The 22,064-nt window shown below is 37.0% G+C and overlaps 1 protein-coding gene across 1 annotated transcript; it reads right to left on the bottom strand.

Moving 5' to 3' along the window:
* Positions 1 to 6,937: 6,937 nt before the first annotated feature.
* On the bottom strand, positions 6,938 to 16,700 carry LOC115223403 (putative tyrosinase-like protein tyr-3). Its single transcript, XM_029793917.2, has 4 exons — positions 16,596 to 16,700; positions 13,536 to 13,676; positions 10,760 to 10,850; positions 6,938 to 7,105 (listed from the first exon to the last, which is right to left on the bottom strand). The coding sequence occupies exons 1-3, from the start codon at positions 16,678 to 16,680 to the stop codon at positions 10,816 to 10,818; spliced, it is 261 nt and encodes an 86-aa protein (XP_029649777.2). The 5' UTR covers positions 16,681 to 16,700; the 3' UTR covers positions 6,938 to 7,105; positions 10,760 to 10,815.
* Positions 16,701 to 22,064: the final 5,364 nt, after the last annotated feature.

The following is a 22,064-nucleotide window of genomic DNA, read 5'->3' as shown; positions in this document are numbered from 1 at the left end:
GAGTGAAACCGCCCAGGTGTTGATAGCTTCAATCTTATTCCGTCCGTTTAATTTCGATTTGTCCGGTACTGGACAAGCATTCTGGATTATTTTTTGTTATATTTATTTTACTTTAGATGAAGTCTTTCAAGTCTTTCTCTGATATATTATCAGATATATTGTGGAGGCGCAATGGCCCAGTGGTTAGGGCAGCGGACTCGCGGTCGTAGGATCGCGGTTTCGATTCCCAGACCGGGCGTTGTGAGTGTTTATTGAGCGAAAACACCTAAAGCTCCACGAGGCTCCGGCAGGGGATGGTGGTGATCCCTGCTGTACTCTTTCACCACAACTTTCTCTCACTCTTACTTCCTGTTTCTGTTGTACCTGTATTTCAAAGGGCCGGCCTTGTCACTCTATGTTTTCACGCTGAATATCCCCGAGAACTACGTTAAAGGTACACGTGTCTGTGGAGTGCTCAGCCACTTACACGTTAATTTCACGAGCAGGCTGTTCCGTTGATCGGATCAACCGGAATCCTCGTCGTCGTAACCGACGGAGTGCTTCCACCACATCAGATATATTATCAGATATAATATAATATAATATAATATAATATAATATAATATAATATAATATTATATTATATTATCTCCCTTATTATACATACATGATAACACTTTGCAGAATACTTACAAATATACATACATCTATACATCGATCTAAAACAGTAAGAATACTAAAAGAAGGCCGGAATTTAAGAGAAGAGAACACCAAAAGGTCTCATGCTATTCATTTAAAACGGACAAGGAATATGGATTATTTTTCCGCATGTTTTTTTTTTTTACTTAATTTTTGAGAGCAGTCGGGTTCATTTTTAGTATTCTCGTCTGTGAGAGCAGTCGAATTTATTTCAGATATTCTCATTTAAAAAAATCATCTCTGGGTAATCGTTGAGAGGACGTTGGTGTTGCCTTGGCGGAAGTCTGCGCTCTCATCATCATCATCATCATCATCATCATCATCATCATCATTATCATCATCATCATCATCATCATATCATCATCATCATCATCATCATCATCACCATAATCATCATCACCACCACCATCATCATCATCAACATCATCATCATCACCATCACCATCATCATCATCATCATCATCATCATCATCATCATCATCATCATCATCATCATCCTCATCATCATCATCATCATCATCATCATCATCATCATCACCATCATCATCATATACACACAACAGATTAGACTGTTGGTAAAAGTAAAAATGCTAACATCGGGCTACAACAAGTAACCTTAGATGCCGAGAACCCTCCTAAGTATCCTAGCTGTCCCTAATAACACTTTTTCCTGCAGCTGTACTAAACTGGGTTTTATGCCTATTTCCTCTATCCATCTGTTCAAATCTTTAGGGATAATTCCTAAAGCACCAATAACTACTGGGATACATTTTACCCGCACTTCCCATAGTCTCTGTAATTCAATGGCCAGCTCCTGGTACTTTTGCTATTTTTCTATACGTCCCACATAGATTTTTTTTTTCTTCACTTGAGAGTGTAAAGCCAATTACTTGGCACTTGCTAAATCTCTTTATCTACTACTACTACTACTACTACTACTACTACTACTACTACTACTACTACTACTACTACTACTGCTGCTGCTGCTGCTGCTGCTGCTGCTACTACTACTACTACTACTACTACTACTGCTGCTACTACTACTACTGCTGCTGCTGTTGCTACTACTACTACTACTACTACTACTACTACTACTACTACTGCTGTTGCTGCTGCTGCTGCTACTACTACTACTACTACTACTACTACTACTACTGCCATCACCACCATCACCACACTACTACTACTACTACTACTACTACTACTACTACTACTACTACCACTACTACTACTACTACTACTACTACTACTACTACTGCTGTTGCTGCTGCTGCTACTACTACTACTACTACTACTACTACTGCCATCACCACCATCACCACACTACTACTACTACTACTACTACTACTACTACTACTACTACTACTACCACCACCACTACTACTACTACTACTACTACTACTACTACTACTACTACTACTACTACTACTACTACTACTACTGCTGCTACTACTACTACTGCTGCTGCTGTTGCTACTACTACTACTACTACTACTACTACTACTACTACTGCTGTTGCTGCTGCTGCTGCTGCTACTACTACTACTACTACTACTACTACTACTGCCATCACCACCATCACCACACTACTACTACTACTACTACTACTACTACTACTACTACTACTACCACTACTACTACTACTACTACTACTACTACTACTACTGCTGTTGCTGCTGCTGCTACTACTACTACTACTACTACTACTGCCATCACCACCATCACCACACTACTACTACTACTACTACTACTACTACTACTACTACTACCACCACCACCACTACTACTACTACTACTACTACTACTACTACTACTACTACTACTACTGCTACTTTTAAGACATTCACTTATCCATGTGGTGGGAACATGTCATAAGCTTTCCTATAATCCATCCATGCTATTAGATTTTTCTTTCTAGCTTTTACTTCATTTAGCACTGCTTTGCCGATGTATAATAGATCATGCGTTCCTCTAACCTTCTTCCTGCAACCTTTTTGTTCGCCTGGCAGTAAATTCTGGCTGTCAAGGTGCTCGCAAATGCTTCCTGAAAGCATTCCTGTTAACAGCTTCTACACTAATGGTAAGCAAGTGATCGGCCTATACTTGCTAGCTGGATTACCCCCGCTCTTATCTTTCATAATGAGTATTGTCCTCCATCTAGTCCTCTAATCAGGTATCATTCTTCCATTAAAGCAATCTTGTTGTTCGCTCAGACTCTCATATAAACTGCTAAATTTCTTTAGCCAGTGTCCTTGAACTAAATCTGGCACTGGGCGCTTCCAATTGGGCATTTTCCCTAACATTTTACTTATTAATGCACTAGTGTACCCTTAGATCTGGCTGCTTCTCACTCACTATTTCTTCCCTCATTTTCTTTAACCATACTTCATCTCCATCATAAATGACTGGCTTATCCCAAATCTTACTCCAGAACTTTCTAGCTTCTTCTGCATTAGGTTTCTCATCTTTATTACTTCGTTCTCCACTTTCTATTTGGTTATAAAATCTCCTCTGGTCTGTCTCGAATAATATATTCTGTTGATAGTCATCTATTCTTTACTGATATCTGGAGAGCTTCCAAGAAACTGCTACGATACGCTGTTTCAACCCTTCTATTATTGCCCCAAATCCTTTCTCTTTGACTAAACATATTTTCACGAGGGAACGTTTGCATCTTGTGTTTCCTAACTTGTTCAGTTTCCAGGTTTCTATTCTGCTCAGATCTCGTCTTAAAGTCTTCACTTTATTTTGTAGTCTCCTTTTCCACATTTGCTCTTTTTTAATCTTTCCCTGTGAGATATCTAATCTTCTGGTAACTGCCACACTTCATGCATATATAAATAAGTTAGTGTCTTCTACATTTTTAGTATCTAACCTACTGATAATAGAATCTATTTTCCCAATCATTCCTTGTAGCTTCCTTCTAGTGGTGCCTTTTAATGCTGGCAATCTTTTTCTTACCTTTTTACTCATTATTCCTGCAACTCGTCTAAAATATTCTGATTTTCCTCACTTAAATCGCTTAAGTCGCTGCTGCCAGTTGTCCCTTCCTTATTGGTAGCGCTATTATTATTTTTTCTTTAGGTTCTTATTTGGTTTGAGATAGTGGCTGTGTGGTAAGTAGCTTGCTAACCAACCACATGGTTCCGGGTTCAGTCCCACTTCGTGGCATCTTGGGCAAGTGTCTTCTGCTATAGCCCCGGGCCGACCAATGCCTTGTGAGTGGATTTGGTAGACGGAAACTGAAAGAAGCCTGTCGTATATATGTATATATATATATATGTATGTGTGTGTTTGTGTGTCTGTGTTTGTCCCCCAAGCATTGCTTGACAACCGATGCTGGTGTGTTTACGTCCCCGTCACTTAGCGGTTCGGCAAAAGAGACCGATAGAATAAGTACTGGGCTTACAAAGAATAAGTCCCGGGGTCGATTTGCTCGACTAAAGGCGGTGCTCCAGCATGGCCGCAGTCAAATGACTGAAACAAGTAAAAGAGTAAAAGAGTAAAGAGTATCTCTTATGTTGTTGTTTGTTTCCCACTGCCTGGTCGTTCTTTTCTAGTTCTCTTGTGATCTCTTCTTCTTCCAATGCTATCATTCACTTTCTTATCCTAATAGCATTAGCTTGATCTACTAATCTCTGCTCAGTCACTTTAAACATACGCTTCTCTACCCAAAGTGTTAACATCTGTTTTCTACAGCCCCTTCATTCTAAGTAGCCCTGTATCACTACCCTGTTTTCTTCGCTGGTCCACTTCCCCCTTCTTACTCTATTATCTGCTGATGTGACGGGATCGGATCGGATACCCCTTCAGTGATACCGATTCCAGATCCTGATGGGGTGGTGTGTACTGCATTTCTTGTTTTTCTTGGGGTTGGGGGTGGGGATATTGTATTGTATCAGTGTGTTTTGTTATGGAGTTTAGTTTGAGTCTTCTGTTGCATTAGTTTTTGTATTGTGTGCTGTTTGTGCAGCGCAGGTTGTGTTCTTCTGTTGGGTATAGGCCTTCTATGGCACATGCGGGCATTGTTAATTTTGTTGGATAATCACTGTGAATAAATGTCAGCAATGACCTTCTCAGGCCCTCCAATATTTTAATTTCTAAACAGAAACACCAAGAGCAAGGAGTGAGGTTGCAAAAATTTCATAATTTCTCAAATTTTCTTTTTTATAGCTTACTAGCAGTATTGCCCGGCGTTGCTCGGGTTTGTTTCGACCCTTTAGAATTGGAATTTTTGAAGAGTAAAAGTTTTGCATTATGTAGCTTGTTATTCTCTTTAAGCGAACAATTTTCTGGTTGAAATACACCGAAAAATGACGACACAGCTGTCAAAAAATCGTAAAAAATAGGGATTTTCATAGGAAAAAAAGCACCTTTTTCATGTAAATAATTTTTGGTGTTAATATGGTCTGATTTGAATTTTTTCTTCTACGGAAGGAAGAGCAAGCCTTCTTCTATCATACTCTTAATTTTGGTCAACTTGTGCCGCAGGGTCTCGGAGGAGATAGTGTTAGTTGAAGGCTACCAAACCTGCCATACACAGGCAACTTCAGCTTTATATATAGAGAGATAAATGTATTTATGGGGGAAAATTATTGAAAAACATCAATACATGCGAGAGTGATAAAGAAACGAGGTGGGGGGGGTTGTCGTTGGATGTGCTAGCAACAACAGCCAAATCACCCTTAAATCACTCTCTTTTCCCACTGAAAATATTAACAACTAGCAGTATCGCCCGGCGTTGCTCGGGTTTGTAAGGGAAATAACTATAAAGCACTTTTAGAGAGTTATAGCCAAAAAATAGCAAAAAAATGGAAAAAAAAATTATGGTAAATTTTTTTGAGAGTTAAAAAGGTCGAGTTGCGTCCCCTAGACAGTCTGTGGTTTGTGTTTCTGATTCTCGACCCCATGTCGAATTTATCGATTTTTTTCAGGACTGGGGGAACTTTTCAAAATTTTCCCTGCGTTAGTTTTGAATTATGACATTGGGCTATGTGTGTGTCAAGTTTCATCAGAATCGGTTGAAAGCCGTGGTCAGGGTGAGGGTACAACCTGACAGACACACAGACAGACAAACTGCCGTTTATATAGAGAGAGATTAAAAAAAAAACAATTTTACAGACAATGCTCTTCCCATGGTTTTGAAGTGCAAAAGAAAAAAAAAAAATTGGCCAAAATAGGTCCGGAGTGGGATGATGAGGGTGTGTGTGTGTGTGTGTGTGTGTGTGTGTGTGCGTGTGTGTAAAACATGAGTTTTCAAAACTTTTTCATACAAAGATGCACCATCATTTCGAAGGGTGTGGCTTAAAATATTGGAGAAAATCCCCGAAACAATTTCCCCCTCAAATTTCTATATAATTGTAATCTATGCTGTTTGAAAGGGATTTGTATAAATTTTCATTAAAATATATCCATCTTCCTGAAAGTTATGAGAGAAAACAGTCAGACCGTGTGAATTTTCCGAAACTCCTCTCTCCATCCCCTCCGCAAAAATTCTTTCACATAAATCTCTATATACCCCGAAGACACAACTTCTAAGCAGTATTTGTAGAAAGTTTTGTTAAAAAGTATATATTTTTCTGGATGTTATGAGGCAACAAAATCGAGGGCGTATGCATCTGAAGTAATGCCCTTATATTTATACGATTTTTTCATTTCATGTTTATTTCGTTCATTGTTGCAATGTTCTTTCTCTCTCACACGCACGCTGCAAAACATACAGATGGGCTGCTGAACTGAAATCTCTATGATGCTTTGAGGGGAAGGTAAAACTTGACAAACTGTTTCTCCCTCTGTTTTTGGACTACCGTGATGTTTGTTTGAAAAAGATTATAAATGTGATAAAATAATGAACGTAATATTTACTAAGCAAGTGAGCACTATTATACAAAGAAATAATTAGATGTAAAATATAAAAATTATTAGTATTGGGAATCAAATGTGAAAATACTCCAGTCAGTCCCCAAAATACTTTAAAGAAATTCACGCGGTCAGACTAGCAGAAAAAGACTCATCGGAATTTGACCTCTTAGATTAGTGTATTTTTTGCCAGTGAAGGGAGAGAATTGATTCGATTAATCCTAGTACTTGATTGATGCTAATTTCTGTTACGAGAGCAGATTGAAAGGCAAAGGGAGGTAAGTCAGCACTGCGAAATATTTCATCCGACTTCAGTGATTCTACAATCAAAATCCAAAGCTTAATAACGAAGAACTCATTTCAATGAACAACTGAATTTATTTAAGCTCTGCGACTAATGAAATATTATTATTATTATTATTATTATTATTATTATTATTATTATCAAATATATATAAAAGAATTATTATTTTTATTGATTTCAAGGTAAATAAATGTTGGTTTAAATGAATTCTAACGAAGAACGGTAAGTATCGAGTTATTCTGGAATTTCTGGAATTTCTTGGATCTGAAAAACAAACTAAAGAGAAAAAAATGATCAAAGAAAGTTATCAAAGAAAACTGTTAAATATTCATAAATATAAGAACGCATGCGCATACACTCTCATCAATATATATATATATATAATATATATATATATATATATATATATATATATAATATATATATATATATATATATATAATAATAATATTAGGGAGTATAACTCCAAACTTACAGGGAAAAATTCAATTCAGTATGAAATCAAATTTCATAGTATAAATATATAAAATATAAATTAGTGATAAAACCACTATTATGCAACTCAAACAGTGATAGACATAAACCAAAACAAAAATTAAAAAAATATATTTTTATAAAACATATAACTTATAACTAGATCTCAAAAAGTATAAAAATGAATGATCAATATATATTATATAATATATTATATTTCATATTATATTATATTATATTATATTATATTATATTATATTATATATTGGTCATTCATTTTTATACTTTTTGAGATCTAGTTATAAGTTATATGTTTTATAAAATATATATTATTTGTTATTTATGTTTTGGTTTATGTCTATCACTGTTTGAGTTGCATAATAGTGGTTTTATCTCTAATTTATATTTTATATTATATTATATTATATATATATATATATATATATATATATATATATGAGAAATAAGGTGAGGATTCTGATAGAATCAAGTATTTGAAGAGGTATGGACCAGGTAGGGTTGGGTAATGTCTAGGTTCCAGCCTAGGGTTGGTGAGAGTCGAAATATCAGATTGGGTATTTCGGTTGTGTACACAGAGAAAATCAACCCTATTAGTATTTAGCCCCTAAAAGGCTGGTTTAAAATACGCGTTTCTTTGAGTAGTACGTTGTTGGCATACCCTAGGGTGTCCAACGAGCAAATTCCTTTGGTACATTATAATCAAATGAATAATAACAAACGATGGATAATTGTCAGCTCATTACTTGACAGACACTGACTTTGCTGACGACATCGCTCTTATCAGTGATTCTCTCTCCAATGCCCAGTCTCTTTTACAATCTCTTGAACAAGCCTCAAATTGTGTAGGTCTTTACCTCAATGAGGACAAAACTGAATACATAAACAAGTGCCTGTCCAACAGTGATTGCATCATCCATACTCTCAACAATGCACCCTTGGTTTCTGATTATAAATATCTTGGGTCATACATATCATCATCTGGAAAAGACTTTCTAACTAGAAAGGGTATGGCCTGGTCAGCCTGTAATGACATGCATAAGATCTGATCATCAAATCTAAGTAGAGACTTCAAACTTGAAATATTCAAAGCCACAGTCGAACCAGTTCTACTATATGGCTCAGAAACCTGGACGTTATCAAAGAAGCTTGAGAGGCGGTTGGATGGAACCTACACTCGCCTCCTTATGAGAGCTCAAAATCTCTCGTGGAAGCGCCATCCAACCAAAATGCAAATATATGGGAAACTACCACCTGTGTCATCCCTTGTGAAAGGTAGGAGAGTCCAGTTTGCTGGACATTGCTGTAGAGCTGAAAAAGAAGTAATTTCTACTCTTCTCCTCTGGAAGCCATCTACTCGCAATGCCAGAGGGCGCACACTCTCCTACCCTAATGTAATCTCCAGGGATACAGGCATCCAGAAACAGGACCTCCGTAATGCCATGATGGACCGTGAATTCTGGCGTAGCATGGTAAATTCCATTGTTTCGACCACGGTCGAACAATGATGAATGATGACAGCTGTTTCTTACGCATCTTTTTAATAGAAGAATGAGAAATTTATGTCATTATAAAAGGCCGTAACCATATTTTGTAATTTTATACAAAAGAATATTCAAGAATACAGCCAGGATGTTGCTAGAGTCTTTTGAGGCCAACTATGAAATAGGAGAAGGAGCAAACCATGTTTGTCGTAGGAAAAATAAAAATAAAATAAAAACTAAGAGCATACGAGCCGACCAGGTATAGGTCCGGGATATAGGAGCCTCTTGCTAATGGTAAATAATCTGGTGAGTGGGGATAGAGGAATTTATGGGTATTCGATGGATATTGGTTGAAAGCAGGGGAGGAGAGTACGAAACCCATCAAATAATAAGATCAAACTTTATGGAAATAAAGTTAGAGTGCTACCTATCAATAAGGAGTTTAAAATTTAAAATTTAATAAATTTAATGTAGGATGGGGTTATATACTGAACTACACCTATTATGGGGTTACAGGAAATTGCAGATCGGAATCAGGAAGGTCAGCAATAGGGAGTAGTGTAAGGATTAACTCAGAGGTATCCAAAAAGGTTCATATCGGGTGACTAGTTTGGCCATGAAGCTTCTCAGTGCCATCCTCTTCCAACAAATCTTGGGTCTTTTCAGCCGCGTGACAAGGAGCCCTATGTTCCATAAATAAAGTCTTCTTTAATCATTTCACCACTGGAGAAGACTGGAAGGAATCCCTTCTACAATATGGACACATATTCATATGAGTTTGTGTTTCCCTCATACTCCACCAGCTCTGATCAACCATTACTTCAAATTGCACCCCAGACCATCACAGAATAACCACCGTTTTTCATTGTTAGCTGTAATCTTTTCACATCAAATTCTTGACCACAGAGTCTCCACACCCACATTCGATCACTGTAGGAAAATACAGCAAATTTGGACAGTGTCCCAAAATGCTAGCAGCCTCTCCACCATCTCACTGGCCTAATGTCTTCTCCGCTTGATATTGGCTTGTCTAAGAAGTGACTTCCTCCTTGCTGCTCCGCCATAGTAGCCAAGTTTGAGGAGATAGCTGTCGGCTGTTCTGAGACTGACATCAGCTTGTTCTGCTATTTCAGAGGCCTTGCAACGAGTATTATCCTACATACTTCTCTTAACAAAAAGCTAAGGATCCTGTCAGAGGGCCCTGGTCGACCTGGGCGAGGTGATGTGGACTCCTTCTCTTCTCTGATGAATTGCGCAATCACTCTACTAACTGTAGAAAGCGGATCCCAAGATTTTCTGCGATATTTTACGCTGGCGGAGTCCACCTTCCGATTACGTGACAATATGGCCTCTTTGAAATTCGGATAGTTGTAAGGCTTCTTTTGTGCGTGGCATGATTAAACAATTACATATAGACACTGAACCATAAAAATGTCAATTAATAAAAAATATATACCTTTTCAAGTTAAAATAAACATAAAACAATGTTTTCTGGGTGTCTATTTATACTCTGTATGTATGTATGTATGTATGTATGTATGTATGTATGTATGTATGTATGTATGTATATATATATATATACATCTGTTTCAGTAATTTGACTACGGCCATACTGGAATCCCGCCTTACATATATATTGAAAATGTTCCAGAGAACAACAGTTCACTAGGTGAATTGTAGTAAAAATATAAAAAGAAAGAAAATGTACAGAAAGTTTACGTAAAAAAGATTTATGAAAAAAAAATTTCCATAGTCAACCGAACTCACCAATGCTAATCATGACTATGTTGTTAATGATAATGATATAGCTATAACATTATCACTAACTACCTAGTCTTGATTAGCATATGCGAAACCAGTCCACTATGTAAATATACACATATAGATACGTGTCTAAACAAGAAAGAGGTTGCTGCAAAACTGAATCGTTTCTACTACATACCTATTTAGCTACAGTCAGAGCAAGAGGACGCATGTTTCACGTTCGCCTCTTCTGGCCTAGGTGGCACATTGTGTGTTCTCATCAATGCAAGCTGCAAACGAGTAAGTAAAGAGTAATTCTAATAAGGTGTTTCTTATGAAAACACAATAAAAGCATTTAATGAGGTGGGAGGAGAAGGAAGAGAGAGAGCGAGCGAGAGAGAGAGAGAGAGAAAGAGAGAGAGAAGAGAGAGAAAGAGAGAGAGAGTGCGCGCGTGTGTGTGTGTGTATAAACAATTAGATGGACCATTACTTGCCTGGTAACATATTTTATCGCCCTTAGAATTTTAAGAGCAGAGTTCAAGAAACTGTGTGTGTGTGTGTGTGTGTTTGTGTGTGTGTGTGTGTTTGTGTGTGTGTATGTAGAGAATTGCCGGAGCAAAAAGAAAAACCTGAATATGGCATGGATAGACCACAAGAAAGCGTTCGATAGTGTCCCACATAATTGGATACTCAAGGCCCTTGAAATATATAAGATCTCTCCTGTCGTCTCCAAATTCTTAAAAGGTAGCATAACCAAGTAGAACATGCATCTCCTTCTAAACGATAGTGATGGGATGCGCCAATCTAACCACATCAACATCAAACGAGATGTCTTTCAAGGTGAGTCCCTATCCTTTTGCATGGCATTAATCCCACTCTCAAACGGACTAAATAACGCCAGGTATGGGTTCAAAGTTTGTAATACGACAATAAACGATTTGTTTTATATGGACGATTTGAAGCTGTTTGCTAGAAACGACGAAGAGCTAGTAGGGTTGTTAACAACTATCAAAGAGTTCAGCAATGACATCGGGATGGATTTTGGTCCTGATAAGTTTGCTGAAGTAACTTTTGAATGAGGCAAGTTCAGACAAACAGCTTCCATTAAATTAGATACCATCGCTACCATCAAGGAGCTTGACCCACAAGAGAGTTATGAATGCCTGGGGATAAGTAAAGGATATTGTATACAACCGCGAAGGCGGTGAGCTGGCAGAAACATTAGCACGCCGGACGAAATGCGTAGCCGTATTTTGTCTGCTGTTACGTTCTGAGTTCAAATTCCGCCGAGGTCGACTTTGCCGTTCATCCTTTCGGGGTCGATTAAATAAGTACCAGTTACGCACTGGGGTCGATATAATCGACTTAATGCCTATGTCTGTCCTCTCTGTGTTTAGCCCCTTGTGTGTAGTAAAGAAATAGATATTGTATACAACATGCTATTGTGAAAGTAAATATAAAAAGGGAGTATTACAGGAGAATACGTCTCATACTAAAAACTGAACTCATCTCTAAATATTGCATCGAAACCATTAAAATCCCTGGTACTTCCAGTAGTCCAATATAGTTTTAACATCATTAACTGGAAACTTACAGAGCTCCAGCGCCGGGACAGGAAGGTAAGAAAAATACTAACTTCTAAGAACATATACCACTCAAAAGCAGACGTTGATCGTATATATATACATCTCATTAATATATATATATATATATATATATATATATATATATAATATATATATATATATATATTATATATATATATATATATATATATATATATATATATATATAATATTAGAGAGTATAACTCCAAACTTACAGGGAAAAATTCAATTTAGTATTAAATCAAATTTCATAGTATAAATATATAAAATATAAATTAGTGATAAAACCACTATTATGCAACTCAAACAGTGATAGACATAAACCAAAACAAAAATAAAAAAATATTTTTTATGAAACATATAACTTATAACTAGATCTCAAAAAGTATAAAAATGAATGATCAATATATATCATATAATATATTATTTAGAAGTAATGGGGGAAGAGGAATGATGCAGGTAGAACTGTGCTATAAGACCTTCACAATAGCCCTGAACAAGTAATTATCTAGTACAGAGAACTGAATGCTGCGGCTTTTGTGCAAGCACGAAAGCAACAAAAAGCTTGCAAATTCGGAAGGGAACTTAGGATTAACCCTGAATTAGATGAAGAGCCTGAAACGACTGCCACGAAAAAAAGCAAAACGGATCAAGCTACCGTGAAAAAGAACGGGCAGAAACAAAACGAGGAGCAGTGGAGCCAGAATTTCGAGGGTCGGGATACGTCAATTACATCGACACGAGAAGTCAACTGGTTCTTACTTTAACGACCCTGAACGGATGAAAGCAAAATGACACCTCGGCGGAATTTGACCTCAAACCGCGAAGACAGACAAAATACCGCTAAAAATTTAGCCCGGCGTGCTAACGGTTCATCGACCCGCCACCCTGTCATCATTCATATCATATTAAATAGACAATGCCTGCGTTCTTTAACACCAAATGGATTCCCTCTGAAGGCGGGGTGCAGAGATTTTATCGTAAGAGCACAATGAAGTAAAACGGGATTTTTGCCGATCAGGTTTTACACACATACACGTGCACACGTACACATACACACACACACACATAACACACACACACACACACACACACCACACACACACACGCGCACACACACACACCACACACACACACACACACACACACTAACACACACGCACGCACACACACATGTGGCTTGTAAGAAACTCCGAGTAATCTAATCACCATTCTCAAATCAACACCACTCCCAACGGCCATTTATAAAATACCTTGCCCTATGAAATATTTGTAGGGTGTTTCTTTTTATTTCATTGTGTTTTTAAACTCGGGTGAAGCAGGGAGAGTGCAGGACAACCGGGTAGAAGAAGCCAAAGATAAACTTACGTTCAATTACTTCTGGATTCGGAAGCGGAGTGTCACACACCTTGCAAGATTTCTTACAGGTAGTATACATGTATTTAGGATTCTTTCCACACTTCCCGTTATCGGCCCAGTAAGGACACTTCTCATGTTGATCAAGACAATCTGAAATCGACAACAATAACAGCAATAACAATAATATTGCTAACAATAATAGTTATAATAACAACAACAAATATAATAATAATAATAATAATAATAATAATAATAATAATAATAATAATAATAATAATAATAATAATAATCATGTAGATGATGATGATGATGATGATGATGATGATGATGATGATAATGATAATGATAATGATAATGATAATGTTTATGGTAATGATAATAATAATAATAATAATAATAATAATAATAATAATAATAATAGGCATGAACTGCTCTCTCACTCAATAATAATAATAATAATACTGATAATAATAATAATAATTATAATGATGATAATGATAATAATAATAATAATAATAATAATAATAATAATAATAATAATAATAATAATGATGATGATGATGACGACGATGATGATGATAATAATAATAATAATAATAATAATAATAATAATAATAATAATAATAGTAATAATAATAATGATAATAATAATAATAATAATAATAATAATAATAATAATAATAATAATAATATAATAATAATAATAATACTAATGGCCCTGATGCAGTACCAGACAGTGGCTCTCATGGCTTCTGATTTTAACTGATTGGAAGTGTTATCACATACAGTAAATATTCTCCTCAATACCATAGATTTGCTTGTTAGTTGTTTGTCCATAACCAGTTGAGCATGTCCCTTAGTGACTGACGATATGTGCATCTCTGATCACAAGCAGAAGTAGTGGGAGAGCATCATAGCCGTGTATTGAAAGGAATTCTTGGAGGTTTTAATAATTCGCCTTTGGAAACATGGGTGGTTCTTTCAACATCCTTAAACAACCCTTATTCAGCGACCTTTTGAGCGGGATTGGTTACTCGACCAGAAGAAAATTCACACTGGGCTCCACCTGCAAGGTCATGCTCTATCTATCTTGATATGTGATCACCATGTCACGCACACATGGTTGTGATGCATGCGCCTAGTGTACCCTAATCAGACAGGTAGTTATGATGAGTACACTGGGCTTCGTATATTTTACTCCAATGTCACTTTGATGGCATGCACTACTGTCTCACTCAAAAACAATGATAATAATAATAATAATAATAATAATAATAATAATAATAATAATAATAATAATAATAAGGTACCAACGTTCAATCATACATTTTTTTTCTAATCTAAGCATAAGGCCTGAAATTTTGGGGGAGGGGCCATGTCGATTAGATTGACCCTAGTACGCAAGTGGTAATTAATTTATCGATGAAAGGCAAGGTTGACATCGACTGAATTTGAACGCAGAATGATTGTAACAAACATGCTGATTAAAAGTAAATAATAATAATAATAATAATAATGATGATGATGATGATAATAATAATAATAATAATAATAATAATAATAATAATATAATAATAATAATAATAATAATAATAATAATAATAATAATAAGGATAATTATTGTAATGATAACAGTGTGGGTGCTAGAGATACACAAGATGTGGAATGAGACTAAATCTCAGAGAGTGGCCGAGTCGGAGAGCTGCCAAATATCCTGGAATTTCTCATTCCAAACAGATCATGTGTAAGTGCATTACAGAAGGGACATAATGATGGTGGGCAAGATGCACAACATGTGCTCTATTGTTGATGTTGCATTCCACTTTGACTTAAGAATAGTGAAGAAAGAAGGCGAAAAAGTAGATATATACAATCCTCCTATGTACGAAGTAACTTGGTTATAGAAAATGAAGAAGCTGAAGATAGTACCAGTTATTGTTGGGTCCTTGTTGACAGTAACTGGAGGTATCAAGGGGAATATGAAGAAAATCGGAATATTGTACCCAGTAGAAATTTTACAAGAGGTTTGACTAATTGGAACGGCCAGAATAATCAGGAAAGTATTAGATAGTTGAGGAGAACAAATGGTATGGCACCGTAGGCTGCAGGCTGCAGGCTGCAGGCTGCAAACCGCTACGCATGCCAGCCCGGAATGCATGCAAACCGCTACACATGTAAGTCCGCCGCGCATGGTTTCAAATTTTAGCACAACGCCCATAATTCCGATCCTTGGGTTAAATCAATTACATCGACACGAGAATTCAATTGGTAGTTACTTTGACGACGCCGAATGGATGAAAGCAACTTGAACCTCGGCAAAATTGGAATTGAAAAGGTGAAAATAGAAGCAATACCTATTTCTTTACTACCCACAAGGGGCTAAACACATAGATGACAAACAAAGACAGACAAACGAATTAAGTCGATTATATCGACCCCAGTGCGTAACTGGTACTTATTTAATCGACCTCGAAAGGATGAAAGGCAAAGTCGACCTCGGCGGAATTTGAACTCAGAACGTAATGGCAGACGAAATACGGCTACGCATTCCGCCCGGCGTGCTAACGCTTCTGCCAACTCGCCTCCTTAAAATAGAAGCAATACCGTTAAGCATTTCTCCCTGTGTGTTGACGATACTGCCGGCTCGGTGCCATATCATCGTTCATATCGTATTAAAGAGAGAATTTCTGTGTGGCTTGACACCAGTGGGATTCTCTGTGAGGGCGTAATTTCGAGATTTGTTTTCGGAAGTGGACAACGAAAGAAAACGGGATATTTGCTATTCAACTTTTACAGACATACCCATGCACACACATTTTAGTGAGTGATGAATAGCTTCACAGATGTGGCTTGCGAGAAATTCGGAATAATCTACTCCCCATTACCAAATCAAGACCAATCACAACAGCCATTTGTAAAATTCCCTTCGCTATGAAATATTTGGAGGGTGTCACTATTACATTTTGTTTATAAATATGTCGTTACTTTTCAAAAGAAACAACAGTGGAAAGCGGGTGGAGCAAGAAATGTGACTGACAATCGGGTAGAGGAAACCAAAGGTAAACTTACTTTCCTTTACTTCTGGATTCGGAGGCGGGGAGTCACACAATTGACAAGATTTCTTACAGTGATAATACATGTATTTAGGGCTCATGTCACACTTCCCGTTACCGGCCCAACGAGGACAATGTTCCTTTTGATCAGGACAATCTGAAATCGACCAGAACAACAGATTAACAATGATATTGACAACAACAACAACAACAACAAGAACAGGAACAACAACAACAACACCAAGCACTACAGTAACAACAGCAACAATAGCAACACCACCACCACTATCACTGCCAATAATAACTACAGCAACATGAATAATAATAATAATAATGATAATATTATTATTATTATTATTATTGAGTGAGAGAGCAGTTCATGCCACCAAAGTGACACTGGGGTAAAATATACGAAGCCCAATATATCCATCATGACTACCCGTCTGATAAGGGTACAGCAGGCACATGCATCACAACCATATGTGCGCGACATGGTGATCTCATATCAAGATAAACAGCACATGACCTTGCAGGTGGGGCCCAGTAAGAATTTTCTTCAGGTTGAGTAGCCCATCCCGCTCAAAAGGTCCCTGAATAAGGGTTGTTTAAGGATGTTGAAAGAACCACCCATGTTTCCAGAGGTGAATTATTCAAACCCCAAAGAATCCCTCTCAACACATGGCTATGATGCTCCCCCACTACTTCTGCTCGTGATCAGAGATGCACATATCGTCAGCCACTAAGGGACATAGTCAACTCGTTAAGGTCAAACAACTGACTATTATTATTATATTATTATTATTATATTATTATTATTTTATTATTATTATTATTATTATTATTATTATTAATAATAATAATAATAATAATATAATAATAATAATAATAATAATAATAATGATAATGATAATAATAATGATAATGATAATAATAATAATATAATAATGATAATAATAATAATAATAATAATAATAATAATAATAATAATAATAATAATAATATAATAATATAATAATAATAATAAATGCCCTGATGCAGTACCAGGCAGTGGCCCTCATGGCTTCTGATCTTAACTGATTGCAAGTGTTATCATGTACATTGTTTTGTCTTGGTAGAAAAGATGGGCTACAGCAAATATTCTGCTCAATACCACAGATTTTCTTGTCAGTTGTTTGACCTTAACCAGCGGATCATGTCCCTTAGTGGCTGAAGATATGTGCATCTCTGATCCCGAGCAGAAGTAGTGGGGGAGCATCATAGCCATGTGTTGGGAGGGATTCTTTGGGGTTTGAATAATTCACCTCTGGAAACACGGGTGTTTCGTTCAACATTCTTAAACAAGCCTTATTCAGCGACCTTTTGAGTGGGATGCGTTACACGACCAGAATAAAATTCTAACTGGGCCCCACCTGCAAGGTCATGTGCTGTTAATCTTGATATGAGGTCATCATGTCGCGCGCTTATGTTTGTGATGTATGTGGCTAGTGTACCCTTATCAGACGGGTAGTCATGATGGGTATAATGGAATTCGTATATTTTACCCCAGTGTCACTTTGATGGCATGCACTGCTCTCTCACTAAATAATAATAAAGCTAAATGTTAAATGCCCTGTTATTTAATCATACATTTTTTTGCTATTCCTGGCATAAAGCCATAAATCTTTGCGGAGGTTGCCCTGTCTATTAGATCGATCCCAGAAAGCATCTGGTACTTAATTTATCGACTCCAAAAGAATCAAAGTCAAAGTCAACCTCGGCGGAATTTTGAACTCAGAATGATTGTAACAAACATGCCGATCAGGAGTAAGGAAAAGTGACTGTCAACCGGGTAGAAATAGCCAAAGATAAACTTACTTTCCATTACTTCTGGATTCGGAGGCGGGGAGTCACACAACTGGCAAGATTTCTTACAGTTGTAATACATGTATTTAGGGTTCTCGCCACATTCCCCGGTATTGGCCCAATAAGGACAATGTTCATTTTGATCAGGACAATCTGAAATCGACCAGAAAAACAGCAATAACAATAATATTGATAACAACAGGAACAAGAACAACAGCAACACTAATAATAATAACTCTTTACTCTTTTACTCTTTCACATGTTTCAGTTATTTGACATCAGCCATGCTGGAGCACCGCCTGTAGTCGTGCAAATCGACACCAGGACTTATTCTTAGTAAGCTTAGTACTAATTCTATCGGTTTCTTCTGCCGAACCGCGAAGTTACGGGGACGTAAACACACCAACATCGGTTGTCAGGCAACGTTGGGGGGACGAACACAGACACACAAACATATAAACGCACATACATAAATATATACGACGAGCTTCTTTCAGTTTCCATCTACCAAATCCACTCACAAGGCATCGGTCGGCCAGAGGCTATAGTAGAAGACACTTGCCCAAGGTGCCACGCAGTGGGACTGAACCCGAAACCATGATGTCGGTAAGCAAGCTACTTACCACACAGCCATTCCTGCGCCTATAATAATAATAATAATAATAATAATAATAATAATAATAGTAATAATGATAATGATAATGATAATAATAATAATAATAAGGTTAATAATTATAATGATAATAGTGTGGGTGTTAGAGAGAGACAAGACGTGGTATGAAACCAAGCCTCAGAGAGTGGTGGAGTGTGAATCCTGCAAAAACCTCTGAATCTTCCATTCCAAACAGATCAGGTGCAAGTGCAATAAAGAAGGGACATAATTGTGGTGGACAAGAAGCACCACATGTGATATATAGTTGATGTTGTCTTCTAATTTGACATAAAAATAGTGAAGAAAGAAGGCGAAAAATTACATCTATATACAATCATTTTATGTAGGAAATAGCTTGGTTATAGTAAAGCAAGAAGGTGAAGATAGTGCCAGTTATTGTTGAAAGCAACAGAAGGAATCAAGGGGAATTTGAAGAAAATCAGAATAGGGTACCCAGTAGAAATTGTACAAGAGGTTTGACTAATTGGAACAGCCAGAATAATCAGGAAAATATTAGATATCTGGAAAGAACAAATGGCATGGCGCTGTATGCTGCATGTTGCAAAACGCTACGCATGCCAGCCCCCGATGCATGCAAACTGCTCCGCATGTAAGTCCGCCGCGCATGGTTTCAAATTTAACACAAGGCACATAATTTCGATGGTTGGGATAAGTCAATTACATCGACACGAGAATTCAATTGATAGTTCCTTTGACGACGCCGAATGGAAGAAAGCAACATGAACCTCGGCAAAATTGGAATTGAAAAGGTAAAAACAAACGAAATGCTGTTAAGCATTTCTCCCTGTGTTTTGACGATACTGCCGGCTCGGTGCCATTTCATCATTCATATTATATTAAAGAGAAAATACCTGTGTGGTTTTACACCTGTTGGATTCTCCCCGAGGGCGTAATTTCAAAATTTGTTTTTGTAAGGGGATAACGAAAGAAAACGGGATATTTTCTATTCAAGTTGCGCGAAAAAACACACACATTTTGGAGAATGATGAAAAGCTTAACACCCACTGCTTGCGAGGAACTCCGAGTAATCTACCCACCATTACCAAACCAAGGCCAATCCCAACGGCCATTTGTAAAATTCCCTTCGTTATGAAATATTTGGAGGGTGTCACTATTACATTTTGTTTATAAATATCTCGTTACTTTTCAAAAAAGAAAGAAAAGTAGAAAGCGGGTGGAGCAAGAAATGTGACTGTCAACCAAGTAGAAGTAGCCAAAGATAAACTTACTTTCCATTACTTCTGGATTGGGAGGCGGGGAGTCACACAATTGACAAGATTTCTTACAGTTGTAATACATGTATTTAGGGCTCTTGTCACATTCACCGTTATCGGCCCAATAAGGACAATGTTCATTTTGATCAGGACAATCTGAAATCGACCAGAACAACAGCAATAACAATAATATTGATAACAACAACAACAACAACAACAACGATGACGACAGAAATAACAACAGCAGCAAATACAACAACAATTACATCGACACGAGAATTCAATTGGTAGTTACTTTGACGACGCTGAATGGATGAAAGCAACATGAACCCCGGCAAAATTTGAATTGAAAAGGTGAAAATAGACGAAATACCTGTTTATTTACTACCCACAAGGGGCTAAACACAGAAGGGACAAACAAGGACAGACACACGGATTGAGTCGATTACATCGTCCCCAGTGCGTAACTGGTACTTATTTAATCGACCTCGAAAGGATGAAAGTCAAAATCGACCTCGGCGGAATTTGAACTCAGAACGTAACGGCAGACGAAATACGGCTACGCATTTCGCCCGGCGTGCTAACGATTCTGCCAGCTCTGCCCCATATCAACGTTCATATCATATTAAAAATAGAATACCTGTGTGGTTTTACACCTGTTGTATTCTCCCTGAGGGCGTAATTTCGAGATTTGTTTTTGGAAGAATAGTACGAAAGAAAAAAGGTTTTTTGCTATTCAACTTTTGCACAGACACACCTATACACACACATTTTAGAGAATGATGAATAACTTCATAGCCGTTGCTTCAGAGAAACTCCGAGTACTCTACTCACGATTCCCAAATCAACACCAATCCCAAAGGCCATTTGTAAAATTCCTTTTGCTATGAAATATTTGGAGGGTGTTTTGTTCATAAATATGTCGATACTTTTCAAAGAAACAAAAAAGCTAAAAACAACAGTAGAAAACGGGTGGAGCAGGAGAGTTTAATAAGATGGGGGTAGAAGAAGCCAAAGATAAACTTACATTCCATTACTTCTGGATTGGGAGGCGGGGAGTCACACGACTGACAAGATTTCTTACAGTTGTAATACATGTATTTCTGGCTCTTGTCACATTCACCGTTATTGGCCCAATAAGGACAATGTTCATTTTGATCAAGACAATCTGAAATCGACCAGAACAACAACACTAATAATAATAATAATAATAATAATAATAATAATAATAATAATAATAATAATAATAATAATAATAAATAAAATAATAAATAAAAATGAAATACGATAAAATATAAACGATGAAAAATATTCAGACAAATACATAACAAAAACACCAGTACTTATATATATAACATACAGGAAATTGCTCTACGAAGCTCTGCACACATCCTATGCAAAACACTTTCAATACAGTAACCATAAGAGCATCACAGCAAACCACAGCACATACCCAAGACACACAGAGCTGCGCTCGGTAGTGAAGTGAAAGCGCGCTATAAAAATAAAACTACTTAATAATAATAACGATAATGATAATGATGAATGCCCTGATGCAGTACCAACATCCAATCATGCATTTCTTTTCTATTCTAGGCACCAGGCCCGAAATTTTTGGTTGATTTGATCGACCCCAGTACGCAACTGGCACTTAACTTGTCGACCTCGAAAGGATGAAAGACAAAGTCAACCTCGGCGGAATTTGAACTCAGAATGATTGTAACAAACATTGAGATTAAGAGTAAATAATAATGAT

Source organism: Octopus sinensis, linkage group LG23, assembly GCF_006345805.1.
Source record: "Octopus sinensis linkage group LG23, ASM634580v1, whole genome shotgun sequence".
Taxonomy (NCBI): Eukaryota; Metazoa; Mollusca; class Cephalopoda; order Octopoda; family Octopodidae; genus Octopus; species Octopus sinensis.
The sequence above is the reverse complement of the archived record's forward strand: the minus strand, read 5'-3'. Positions and strand labels throughout refer to the sequence as shown.